The sequence below is a fragment of the Nannobrachium achirus genome (assembly GCF_963921795.1).
Source record: "Nannobrachium achirus genome assembly, chromosome: 2".
Lineage (NCBI taxonomy): Eukaryota > Metazoa > Chordata > Actinopteri > Myctophiformes > Myctophidae > Nannobrachium > Nannobrachium achirus.
This window is the reverse complement of record NC_137811.1, coordinates 41,721,786-41,735,602: the sequence shown is the minus strand read 5'-3', so window position 1 is coordinate 41,735,602 and position 13,817 is coordinate 41,721,786. Positions and strand designations below refer to the sequence as shown.

The following is a 13,817-nucleotide window of genomic DNA, read 5'->3' as shown; positions in this document are numbered from 1 at the left end:
TCCCCTCGTTATCCTCGTTTCTATTTGATCCCTTTTTTTTTTATTCCCCATGCGTTTACATAAATAGAGTAAGAAGTTGCGAGCGGGTCAACGTTGTGACAAAGAGGCGGTGCAGTGGCCATCAGTCATGTGGGGAAATAAACGAGCCTTTCCACTGAACGTTGGAGTCACTGTTGGAGTCACACGGCCCTCATGAGCATACCTGACAAACTAACTGGACCAATATTTGCATAAAGATGGCAGCTGTCAAGTATTGTCACTTTTTGGTATATCCACACACGCACGCACGCACACAGACACACACACACACACACACACACACACACACACACACACACACACACACACACACACACACACACACACACACACACACCACTACATATTGTCACTGTCGGGTAGAAAGTAGAAACCTCGTATCTCCAAGTTTCAAATGTGTAGGTTTTTTTGCAAAGTAAAGCCCTGTAAATAGTAAAATAGCTGATCTACAAGCACACAACGCCTCGCACCGCGAGGCGTTGTGGGCTTGTTTAAATCATTACTAAAGTGATAAACACAAAACGGACGGCTTTGGACATACAAGGTTTACACCCGGCAACAACGATATCCCCACAACACGTATCCCTCCTCCCCCACGCAAACACATGCACGTCTCGAGAGGTGATCCTGTCACTCAGTTGCCAAGGTAACCGCAGTTGACATGTATGTGATGTCACGTAGATGCCAGAGTGCCTTGGGGCCAGGCTTTTGTATCTGTGACATGTCCCCTGGGTGACCTGGGAAGAGTGTCTGCCGGGCTGGCAGCTCCCTCAGGCAGGAGTCTCACACAACATCTGACTGGCTTCTCACTCATCCAGCTGAGCTGGGGGCTTTTGAGTTGTTCCACCGCTGCTTTTTACTTCCCTTCTTTTCTCCTCTCCCCTTACTCTCTTTTCGATTTTTTTTCTTTCTTTCATTCTCTCTTCGGTCTAAACCCACTGAGCATCTTTCGGTCTGTCTAATAGACGTCTAAAACTAAATATAAATATATAGACCATCAAAATATAGCTGTTGAAATAACGTCTAATCAACATCTAATCTAAGCTTAGACATCTCAGGTTCCGGCTACACAGAGCTGGATATTTCTGAAGCTAGACATTTCTTTGTGCGGTTGAGGCTTGCAGCCACACGAAGCTGGATATTTCGTCCGCAAAACTGGATATTTTTTAAACCGGATAAATAAGTGAAGACATTGAAAAATATCCGATTCACTGGATCCGTGTAGGCATGGGACCCGGATATCTCTGAAGACTTTACTGTGTGTGTGCACAGTGTGCCTAGTGGAGGATAATATGAAATATCCAGCTCCGTCTGGCCCAGGCCTAAGTGCCTTTTGGCACACACTACCGTAACTCCACGCCAGAGTGTGACAATCATCACATCTGCCCTCTCCTGACATTGTCTGCTCCTTCCTTCTCTCTCTCTCTCTCTCTCTCTATCTCTCTCTCTCTCTCTCTCTCTCTCTCTCTCTCTCTCTCTCTCCCTCCTCTTCCAGACCTCACCATGGAGGAGTTCTTCAGCAGCAGCGGAGGAGGAGGAGGTCAGGAGGAGAGTAAGTTCTGGCGGCTGGGTGCCGTGCTGGCCGAGGTCCTGCAGACCCAGCCAGACAGCGTCCAGGTGTTCTCGGTGTCGGACGCTAACCGGCGCGCCGAGCGGGAGCTCAGCGTGTGGTTCGCCGCTCACGGCTCGCCGTACTACAGGTCTGAGAAGCTGCAGGGCTACGTGGCGGCCAACAGAGCCAAGGTGACCAGACTTATTTCTTTCTTATACTCTCCATAACCCCGGGAACGCGCCTGTGTGTCACGTTAGACTTCGCATTAGAACCGCTTTAACCATTATTTTATGCTTTAAACTATTGAAAAATAGCACAAGCTCACAGCTGCGAGCTTGTAGATCATGACAATTTGTGCAAGTCTTTGAATATATTGACCGATTCTATAAATGTCCTCTAAATCCATCCCATTTTTTTTGAAAAACTCATGTTTCTATCATCAGTGGTTCTCAAACCTTTTCAAGTCAAGGAGCCCCAGAATTAGGCTATGTGTATGTGGTATCTCAAAATATTACGTATCAAGGAACCCCAGAATCAAAGATTTGAGTTACAAATGCTCGCTTTAGAAATATATATTGTATTCAAAGATTTGCACAGTTTTTCATGATTTTTCAAAAATAGCAGATCTACAAGCCTATAGCGTACATACAGTACATGTGTACAAGCTCACAACAAATTGTGACGCAACACATTGTGGGCTTGAAGAACTGACTATTTGTGTCCATGCATTATACAACAAAGAATACATTCTCAAAACCCTTTCTGTCATTTGTTTTTCAGAATACAAATATAAATGGAAGTACAGTATTGACCGGCATACAGGTGTATATTCTGTATACCATCTCACATAGATGAATGATATCAGATACCAAGATGATTAATGATAGATTGAATAGGCATACATTAAACATTAAACTCACACACACACACAATTGAGGATGCACTTAAAGAAACACTTTGCTTGCACGTGATGTACACCATTTTACGCTCAGTCAGACATGCACACATATCCATGCGTGCTACTCAAGGTTAAATACAACACTTAACGTATTTAAACCTCCGTGAATGACCTCAACATGACAGTGTAGGCTATTTAATTCAATTCATAGGCCTACACAATGCATATAGTATGCACACACTCATTCACACATACACAACATACACATACACGCATACACTGCTCAAATATTGTTAAATATTTCAGATCCATTTAAGGGATGAAAGCAGCTGGTGACCCAACCCAACCCAGCTTTTATAAAAGGGCGAGAGAGGGAGAGGAGGGAGAGAGAGAGAGAGAGAGGGGCGACAGACACACCAGCATTAGTAGCATAGCCAGAGACGAAACAGCAAACACGGACACATTGACATTGAAATACGCAAACCAAAATAGGACGGATACCTGTACAGAGAGACAGACAGACAAAATGTCTGAGAGCCTTAATAAATGATTCACTGGTGTATAAATCGGAGACTATTTCTTAACAGGCCGGACTGCCCAGAAGCAGTTGTTTAGATTTTCCGAAGTTGACAGTTTTACTGCCGGGTGCTTAAAAAAAGCCAAGGTGGGGCTTTTTCTAGGGTATAATCCCCTGTCAATGTTAGAGTCTAGAATTTAATCTCTTTGTATGCTTTCCCCACCCCCCTTTTTTAGCTTCTTTAGTTTTTATGTTTGTATTATCACTCTGTGTTTGTGTTTATCCTGCATGCATTTTCTTTTTTAACCGAATGTCAAATAAATCTAATCAAAATAAAATCAAAACCTTGTTAAAAAAGTGCTGTAAATATTTAGTTGATGATATGAGGGCATCTAAAGTCAAATCTATGATACACAACCGAACCGTGTTGCTAATATGAAACGATGAGTTGTGTTGTTACTGTAGTTTAAATGTATTTAATGACATCCTGGTATAAACCAACACAAGTTATGGGAATTGGTTCCGAATTATTTGAGATGTTCTCTGTGGTTTCTTATCCCTGCGTTACACCCAAATACAGTGCAACTCCCTGCTCTTTTCATAAGGATTTCATAAACTTTATAAGCTTTCGTGAATTTGCAAGTGCATGCATTGGTAAATCTGCTTTCTCTCTCTTTCTTACCTTTATGTGTCTCTACCCCCAACCCCCTTCGCTCACCTTCACGTCAAAACAGTTGGAGGCAGCCCTGGGCGTGTCCATCTCCCAGGTGGGCGTGGACGAGTGTCCGTACTCCGACTGCAGCCAATCGGGCGGCTGCAGCAGCGTGGTCTCCTTCAGCCACGCCCCCGTGGCTCTGAACCCGGGGAACACCTCCCTGGTGTCTGTGTCCGCGTCCTCAGAGGCCCGCTGTGGCTGCGGGGCCAGGGAGAGACCCCACCTCTCCTGCTCCTCCTACCCAGTCAACCCCTGTCTCAACGGGGGCCACTGCATAGACACTGAGCTGGGATACAGGTAAGGATTTTATTAGTGTGGCGGTTGCTATAGGCCAGTGTTCCTCAAACTTTTACATTTCAAGGTCTCCCCTTAACTCTGACAGTGTACACATTTGGTTCCATTTGTACACTGTCAGAGTTACAGACTTGTATGGGTCTATTTAGACCCCCCTAAAGGAACCCACACGAGTCCCTGGAATCCACTTTGAGAACCACTGCTGTAAAAAAGACTGTATCAAGTACATACAGTATATTATAAGTACCTTTTACCAATTATAGAGGGTTTAAGTGGTACCGGATGCAGCTCGGCAAATAAAAAGTGAATTGATCCTAGTGCATGACGGAGGACGATATCACGATAAATTACCATCTCCACGATACGATTATCGTGAGTGTTTCTTATCACGATAAACGATAATATTGCGTATTGTCCCATCCCTAAGTGGCATATGATGGCTTGAGTAGTGCTGAGTGGCATATGATACATACCCTCTATTACCCCATCTACAAATCTATCTGTGTGTGTGTCTCTCTCTCTCTCTCTCTCTCTCTCTCTCTCTCTCTCTCTCTCTCTCTGTCCAGATGTAAGTGTCCCCCCATGTATGACGGTCCAGAGTGCCAGCAGACCAAGCACACGTTCGGTGGGCAGGGCTATGCCTGGTTCCCTCCCATCAGGCCGTGCTTCCAGAGCCACATCTCCCTGGAGTTCCTGGCCGAGTCGGCCAATGGGCTGCTGCTGTACGACGGGCCGCTGGGCCCCGCCCATTCTGGGGAGCAGGAAGACTTCATTGCTCTAGGTAAATAAATGGCGAATGAATGCCCCACCCTTTAATGCAAACCCCATTATACCTGTTGTCATAGGACCCGTTTTGACCATCTGTTTGCCTGTGTCCATATATGGAGATATCTGTATCAGTCTGTCTGTGTCCCTTTATGCCCATTATGGAGATTTTTGTATCTGTCTGTGCCTCTGAATGTGTCCCTTTTGTGCCCATGAGTCAGCTGACTCATATGCCGTACGTGATGTTAGATGTAGTCCTTTTTCTTCATAGCTGTTGCAGTGGACTTCAGGATAGACAACATTGCTGAAAAAGTAGACGATTATGTTATAATTGTACCTTATACTTACTTACTTACCTTGGTAGTTCACAACTGTGTGAGCATCGGTCACAATGTTTGAAAATAACCAAACAACACTGGGACTGGGAGGTTAGTAGTATTATAACACAAATATGGAATCGCAGAAAGACAAGAGCCTTTTCTGTTAAAGATGTATTACTAATTAAATACACAAAGTGTCCATTGCAAATGGCAATAGAATAAAAACAGGTCATTTTGTTTGGGATTACCATGCCAGTCATTTCTCCATGGAATTTGTATTGGAAGGAATTAGAGACGCCGGCCTCTCTTATAACCCATAATGCCAATTCCCATTGGTCCTGGTCTAGACTTAAAGGATTAGACCAGACTTGGCCTTTGAAAAGGCCTCGCATAATGGGTTTGTTAGCTCCTCCTGGCATTAAGTTATGTAATTATTGAACACAATCCGTGTTCTGCGGACTCCCTGGATAGGAAAAATCGAAGATGGCCGCAGCATTGACCGCTTCAGAGCATTTTTCACTGAAGTGCTCAATAATGTGCCATTGAAGTTGATTGGGTCACGCACACACAATACTCACTCCTATAGGCACTTAGATGCACACGTTCACGTGCACTCACTCTCACATGCGCTGCACACACACACACGCACGCACGCACACACGCACGCACGCACGCACGCACGCACGCACGCACGCACGCACGCACGCACGCACGCACGCACGCACGCACGCACGTCGCACGCACGCACGCACACACACACACACACACACACACACACACACACACACACACAATGTACACATGATTACACACAGCCTTGCATACAGACAGTGATGGAAAAAGTACTCACATCCTTTACTTGAGTAAAAGTATTGATACTGCAATATAGAAATGCTCTGTTAGGGTGCCCTCACACCAAAATACCTAGAGTGGAATCCGCTAATGCATTTCAATGAGAATGGAGCGTTTTTTGCAGAAATCCTCTACTGGCAAAAAAACGCTCCATTCTCATTGAAATGCATTGGCGGATTGCACTCTAGGTATTTTGGTGTGAGGGCACCCTTACAAGTAAAAGTACAGAATTCAAAATGTGCTTGAGTAAAAGTACAAAAGTATTAGCAAAATAGCAGATTTACAAGTCGCAATGCGACGTGTTGTGAGCTTGTAGATCGGCTATTTTCAAATATCTTAGGTATAAAATAGGGCTAAAGTGGTTAATGTATGTTCTATAATATTATAATTTATATCTGCAAAGTAACTAGTAACTAAAGTTTTCAAATAAATGTAGTGGAGTAAAAGTAAAAGTAATGAAAATTGGACATACTCAAGTGAAGTACAAATACCTCAAAACTAGTACAGTACTTGTACTGTAACTTGTACGTAAATGTACTTAGTTACTTTACACCACTGCATACAGATACAGAAAACACACACATGCATAGAAGTGTGTGCACGTATAGATACATATGCAGCTGGGAAGCTTTGAGGAGGACAGACAAACCCATTCTCACTCACACTCACACACACACACACACACACACACACACACACACACACACACACACACACACACACACACACACACCCGCGCGCACGCACGCGCATGTGTGTGTGCAATTGGCTTGAGTTTGGCTGAGTTCAGTCATAATGGGATATACCAGCTTACACAGCAATATAAGTCCGATGAGAGGCTCAGAGGGTTTTGTCTGGTCCAATAATAGAAGAACAGCTATAAGCCCAGTGTTTTAATGAAATATATCACTGGTGTCAAATAAATCACCTGCATTGGGTTCTTCCAGAGAGAGGAAAATAATGGTTGTTTAATGTTTTCTCATCGATGTATTTCAGAAAAGAGGCAAAAATAATATGCTTTGTAACAATGCCCCATTTCTCTGTAAAACAGTACAGTTTTGTGGAGGAAGATAATAAGAATGATTTATAATAAATACATATATATTTCAAGTTTTCAAATGGATAAAAATATTTGATTTGTAAATCTACAAAGTAACTAGTAACTAAAATGTTCATATAAATGTAATGGAGTAAAAGTACAATATTTGGATCCGAAAAGTAGTGGAGTAGAAGTAAAAGTAATGGAAATTGGAAGTAGTCAAGTAAAGTACCAATTCCTCAAAATTGTACTAAGTTCCATACTTAACTAAATGTACTTAGATACTTAGATACTTCAGCAAGCCTGATGTCCAAGGGCAGTGCATTCCAAAGTGTTGCAGCTCTGGTACTGAGAGCCAGATCTCCTTTGGTCTTTAACCTCTAATCTAGAAGTGCTTTGCCTGAGGATCTCTGACAGCGTGTTGGCACATAGGGAGAGAACAGATCAGATATGTAAGGCTGGAGCAAGACCCGGCCTGGCCTTGTAGTCGTGTGCAGGATTTTAAAATTAATTCTGAAAGGGGATCGGGAGCCATTGTAGAGAAGCTCAAATCGGTGTGATGTGGTTGAATTTGTTGGATCAAGTTAAAAGGAGGGCCGTTGCAATGTGCATTAATTGAAGATGATGAACATATATATATTTTTTTGTGAGGCAGGTATTAAGAGAGTTACAGTAATCTAAACGTGAGAAGATAAACGCATGTATGACTTTTGTCAGGTCAGGAATGGACAGAAATTGTTTGATTTTGGAGATGTTTCTTAGTTGATAAAATGACAATTGAATTACTTTATGATGTTCAATGTTAAGGTCGGGATCAAAGGTGACACCTAGACCTAGGTTTTTAACATTGGTATTGAGATTTGTGGCTAGCTGAGGTCCTTTTCTATTTGGGGGGAGAGGGGGGACAAACACTAGAACCTTTGACTTTGTGTCATTAAGCTGGAGGAAGTTGTTAAGCATCCATCTTTTAATGTCACACTTGCAACTGGCTAAGTTGTCCTTATTGTCAGGGTCAATCAGTAGATAAAGCTGGGTGGGTGTTGTTGTTGCATAGAAATGGAAATGAATATAAACATATGTAAACCGGTAGAGCTAGAATTTTACACTTGAATGGAATATATACAGCATGTTGTACAAAAATGACCTATTTCATATTGAGAACACAATGATAACTGAAGGTTGAGTGACGCACTCACTCAACTTGCACTCTCTTCGCAAGTCTCAACCAACCAAACTTCGGAAACATTTGTAACAACAATTGTTCTGTAACAGCATGGACTCTGTACTCTGCCGCCCAACCTAAATGATGGCTTTATGAGTTCTCCCTGTATTATTTACCCACAGAGTTCTAGAGTTAACATTCTGACATGAGAAAATCTCTTCCTGAACTATACGCTATGTTTCTGGTCTTCCCATCCATCCAGAACTTAGGAACGGCGTTCCGGCCCTCAGTATCAACCACGGGTCAGGGACCCTCACCCTCCAGCTGCCACCGAAGGCCATCGTCACCGACCGCCGCTGGCACCGGCTGGACATAATCAGCAATGGGAAGGTAAGGGTTTGCTTGGTTTGGCTGTTGTTTGGTTTCAATGGAGTTGCTTCAATGGAGATTTTAAACACTTCAACCATTATTTTATACTTTGGTGATTAAAAAATAGCAGATATACAAGCTCATAGCGTGGCACTGAGTGCCGTGCTATGAGCTTGTAGATCTGCTATTTTTGAAAAATCGTGAATATTTGTGCAAATCTTTGATTAGGCCTATATATATTTTTAAAGCAAACATTTTGTAATTCAAATCCTTCTTTCTTGGGGTCCCTGGAACAAAATATTTTGAGATTTGGGTCCGCGGTCAAATACATATATAATTCTAGGGGTCCTGCACAATAATTTTTTTTAGCACCATTTCCAGAAGAGCAGTAGGATTTAGAAGACATTTTAGGGGTTTATTTATCATTTGCCACTTTGCCTGAATATCATGCTGAAATGTGAAAGCTGTGAGATGTTGACAATGTGTTTACGTTGTGTGTAGGCAGTTCAGCTGATCCTGGACCAGTGTGGGGGGGCAGTGGTCAACGAGGTGGAGGGGCTGGGAGTGGACGTAGTGGAGATGGACCAGTCAGGCTGCAAGGCCTCCGGAGAGACACCCGGGCCACACAGGTAGCAACACAACAAAGTAGAACAGGGGTCCCCACAACCTGTTCATAGATTCCATATAGTTTCATTGTTTGACAGCACAATCGTCAATGTATTTTGGATATATGTCAATTTGTGTTTTCAGATATTTAACCACTTGAACTATCAATACTTAATAAACTTGACCTTTCACTCTGTACTTAGTCTGCTCTTTTTCCCCTCTACACCAAACCTTGTTGCCGCAGCGCGAGGCGCTGTGAGCTTGTAGATCTGCTAGTTCTGCTACAGTAGTTCTGCTTGTCGATTTGCTAGTTCAAGTGGTTAATATAAAAAAGGAGAAAAAAGTTTCTATCACAAAGATTTGGAGGACACCCTGTAGTGACCCTGAGGACCTCCATAGGTGTCCCGGACCCCGTGTTGAAGACCCCTGGTATATGATGCAGTGCTTCCCAAACGTTTTAGCTCGAGACACAAAAGAGAAATTAGATGTTTTCTCGTGGCCCAAACTTGTGAAAATAGCAGATCTTCAAGCTTACAACGCTTCGTCACCACTGATGCCGATGCCTTTAATTTATATAAAAAATAATACTATCTGGGCAGTGGGCACTTAATAAATGACTACCCAAATAAAATAATGGAGCACTCGACTGGTCTGCACGTTACTTTATTGCTGGGGTGACTGACGTTTCGGTGCTTAACACATCTTCCTCAGAGTCTTTGACTCTGAGGAAGATGTGTTAAGCATCGAAACTGTTATGCCCAGATAGTATTCTTTTTGATACAGCTTGTCCTCGTTGAGCACCGACGAGTCCTTCAACCGACTGTTGGCTGAAGCGCGCAGACATCTCCTTACCTGCCTTTAATTTATAGTTGCTCTTCTCTCTCTTCCAGGTATCTGAATGTGTACCAGCCCCTCCAGCTGGGAGGTGTGAAGGAGTCCTCCTCTCTCCGTCGCTATGGGAGCTACACAGGCTGCATCCGGAACTTAGTGGTGGACAGTCAGGTACGAACCAAGTGTGTGTGTGTGTGTGTGTGTGTGTGCGTGCGTGCGTGCGTGCGTGCGTGCGTGCGTGCGTGCGTGCGTGTGTGTGTGCGTGTGCGTGCGTGCGTGTTCAGTGGCAGAGTTTAGCAGTCAGACAGATGGTCGGTTTGAGTGCCAAGGCCAAAATAGCCATTTCAAAGTCTGAAATAAGACATAAATAAAGAGAACATCCCTGCTTGTCACAAAATGATCTGTCTCTGCCAGTGATGAAACTGATGGGGCTGACATCGGATGAAATCCTGCACGGTAAAATGCTCTGTGTTTGAAGGTCCTTTACAAAGTGTTTTGTTTCTTCATGCGATTAATTCACCCCAAAATATACACGCAGAATGTGAATTTTACATGGCAATAACATGTCATACATTTTTTGTAAGGTAGTTTGATCACCACAAATAAAAGCAAAGTATGATCAGTGGTTTTAAAACTATTTAATTTCAAGGACCCCCGGTTTGATATGCATCGGGCCACAGACCTCCCTTTGACACTATCTCTGGGACCCCAATCTACACACAAATGGAGCCAACTGTGTACATTCTCTGAGTTACAGACCCATAACTTCTCAAGGACCCTTGGGGGTCCCCGGACTTTTACACTCTCATAGTTAATGTCAAGGATAGTACAGTAGATGCCAGGTAGAGTCCACAGAATTGCCAGTGGTAGAAAAAGTACTCACATTTTCTACTTAAATAAAAGTAACAATACTGAAATATAGAAATACTCTGTTACAAGTAATATTATCCGGAATTCAAAATGTACTGTAAAAGTACAAATGTATTGGCATCAAAATGTATTTAAAGTACGAAAAGTAAAAGTACAAAATGTTTTAAAATAGCAGATCTACAAGATCATAGATCAGCTATTTTCAAATAGCCTAGGTATAAAATAGGGCTAAAGTACTTCATGTATGTTTTGGAATATTATAATGTATATCTGCAAAGTAACTAGTAACTAAAGTTTTCAAATGATTGTATTGGAGTAAAAGTAAAACAAAATTAAATCCTAGATGTAATGGAGTAGATGTAAAAGTATAATTGGAAATACTCAAGTACAAATGACTCAAAATTGTACTTAAACACAGTACTTAAGTAAAATTATGTACTCAATTACTTTACACCACTGTTGCTAACCTCCCCCGCTTCCTTCCAGGTGTATGACCTGGCCTCCCCGGGGGAGAGCGTGGACAGCTCCCCAGGATGCGGGCTGACGGACGGGGTGTGTGTGACGGCAGCGGGGCCCTCCTGTGGCGTCCGTGGGACCTGCCTGGGGGAGTGGGGCTCCTTCAGCTGTGACTGTCACCCGGGATACACTGGACACAAGTGTGACAAAGGTGAGTGGCAGTGGACTGTGGGGTGGGTATGCCGTCTGTGTGTGTGTGTGTGTGTGTGTGTGTGTGTGTGTGTGTGTGTGTGTGTGTGTGTGTGTGTGTGTGTGTGTGTGTGTGTGTGTGTGTGTGTGTGTGTGTGCGCGCGCGCGCGCGCGCGTGTACACGCATCCCTGTGTCTGTATTAGTAATGTAGAAAATGTGTATTTTAACCCCTTTAACCCTGCATGGCATCCCAATTTTGTGCATGTCATTATAGGCACATTTTCATTTCAAGAATTTAGAAACATTAAGGAAAATAGCTGATCTATAAGCTCACAATGTGTTGCATCCTGGGTTCTAAAGTGTCAAAGAGGGACAATGCCAAGTCACATTAAAAGTACCCTCACCCAAGGCAGGGGGGAGACATTTATAAATTGGCTTTTTAAAAAATATATTTAGATAGTTGAGCGGTGCCAGCTGCTCAACACTTGACAGTGTGTATCTGTATGTCTGTCTGTCTGTCTGTCTGTCTGTCTGTCTGTCTGTCTGTCCATATTTCTGTCTGTCTCGTAATAGTATGGCCTCAACATCTGCAATACCGCTTGCTTTGTGACCGGCCTTCAAGAGGCGCTGTTGAACAGCTTTGAAGTGTTTGAAGTGATACTGTAGCCCCTTTTCCACTGTGAGGTGGAACCAGAACTTTCCAGAACCTGAACCAATTATTTTGGTTCTGGTTTTGTTTCCATAGCGCACGGGTTCTTGGAACCTTTTCTTACCTCCTGCTCTTGATGTAGTACTAAACTTGAGTTCTGGGAACCTATGGGCGGGGCCAGCAGCGCTGCTGCTCTATTTTGGGACCTTCCCAGTTAGGTCTGGTTATATGGAAATGTAAGCAGAACTTGGTCCCGGAACTTCACAGGTTCTTGAAAATTCTTGGTTCTGTAAAGTTCTGGTTCTAGTTCTGGTTCGGCAATATAGTGGAAAGGGGGCTTGTGTAGACATATGGTATGGTATAGGCCAAGGCACCGCTCACTCCCACTTGGTGGGATTTTATTTGTGCGGCTATGTGGTTAAACAATGCGTGGTTCCATTGCAGCCATTCCAGAATGGTCCTTTGACGTGGACAGTATGCTACGCTACCAGCTCAGAGGAGGCAGCAATCCTCGACTCACGCACGCACAGCTCCTGCTCCGCACCCGGGGCTCCTCTGGTACCCTGCTCTCCATGACGTCCCGGGAAGCCAACGAGTACATCGTCCTGGAGGTCCGTCACAGTCTTCATATTTTGATTTGACAGTGTGTCAGGTTTACCTGAAATGTAAATGTACAGACATCTTATTGAGTTGAATGCATGCTATATAACAGAGATGACAAACAACAGAGAAATTTGTTAGAACGGCGGTTCTCAAACTATGGGTTGCGACCCAAAGTGGGGTCACGGGAAGGTCCTGTTGGGGTCACGCATTGGCACCCTAAAATCAAGAAGAAGAAAAAAATGAAAGTGAGGTCATCGATTCGTGACCAACATGAAGAGAAGAGGATGGCTACTTGACTCCTCAGTCCTCTCAGTCCCCCCAAGAATTCCCTAATAATATGGGGTTGTGGACTTGTGGTATAAAAACATTTTAGAATCCCTGTGTTAGAATAATAGATGACTTTTCACTCTAGATGTGGAATCTGAATGTCAAATATTTGCAAAATACTGGACAAGGTTGAATAATGTTTCATTCACGTTTTTTTCTACTTAACACGTTGCAGTCCGAAATAGAATGGTGGTTGGTAGATTAGCCGTGAAATTTCTATTATTGTATTGTGATCTGAGACATAATATTATGTTTATAAACATGACCCCGCAGCCCCTCCATCTTGAACAGCGCCGCTGTTTTTTCTTTTTTTTTTCCCCCCAGGCCAGTAACTCACCATGATTTTCTCGATCTCCGTTGGGATAGAATGGGGGTTTTGGCCGATCGTCGATGTCCCCGTGCGTTTCGCGTGCGCGATCCTTTCACGTAAATGTCCCCGCAAATAGTCCATGTGTGACTGAAGAACAGAACTGAAAAGTTTCGCTAGCATAGCCCCAAGCATGGCTGCAGGAGGAGCTCGAGTGTGTAGACAGTAAACGGATGGGTGGAAGGTGCCTTGGAGAAGGAGAGGCGCTGACGTCACCTCTGCTTCATGCACGGTCTGCATGAGCCATCAGTGCACGAGTGGTGACTAGGGAAGGTTAGACGATCGCCGATTTTCGGATCAAAAGCTTTTATTCCGGTTTTAAAGACAAAGTCCGGGAATAGACGGCCTGGCTGAGAGTCCCTGGGGGGATGTGCGATATAGTACGGTTTTAACATT

At 43.6% G+C, this 13,817-nt stretch overlaps 1 protein-coding gene across 1 annotated transcript in view; it reads left to right on the top strand.

Annotated features, from left to right (window-relative positions):
• LOC308298458 (neural-cadherin) overlaps window positions 1-13,817 on the top strand; it is a gene marked incomplete at both ends in the record, with an annotated part of 162,219 nt that overhangs the window by 141,541 nt on the left and 6,861 nt on the right. Inside the window, 8 exons of the mRNA XM_080742061.1 lie at window positions 1,535-1,782; window positions 3,741-4,018; window positions 4,582-4,796; window positions 8,416-8,543; window positions 9,024-9,151; window positions 10,019-10,130; window positions 11,316-11,496; window positions 12,569-12,735. Coding sequence (XP_080598187.1) covers window positions 1,535-1,782; window positions 3,741-4,018; window positions 4,582-4,796; window positions 8,416-8,543; window positions 9,024-9,151; window positions 10,019-10,130; window positions 11,316-11,496; window positions 12,569-12,735 — 1,457 coding nt within the window. The remainder of the gene's footprint in view (window positions 1-1,534; window positions 1,783-3,740; window positions 4,019-4,581; window positions 4,797-8,415; window positions 8,544-9,023; window positions 9,152-10,018; window positions 10,131-11,315; window positions 11,497-12,568; window positions 12,736-13,817) is intronic.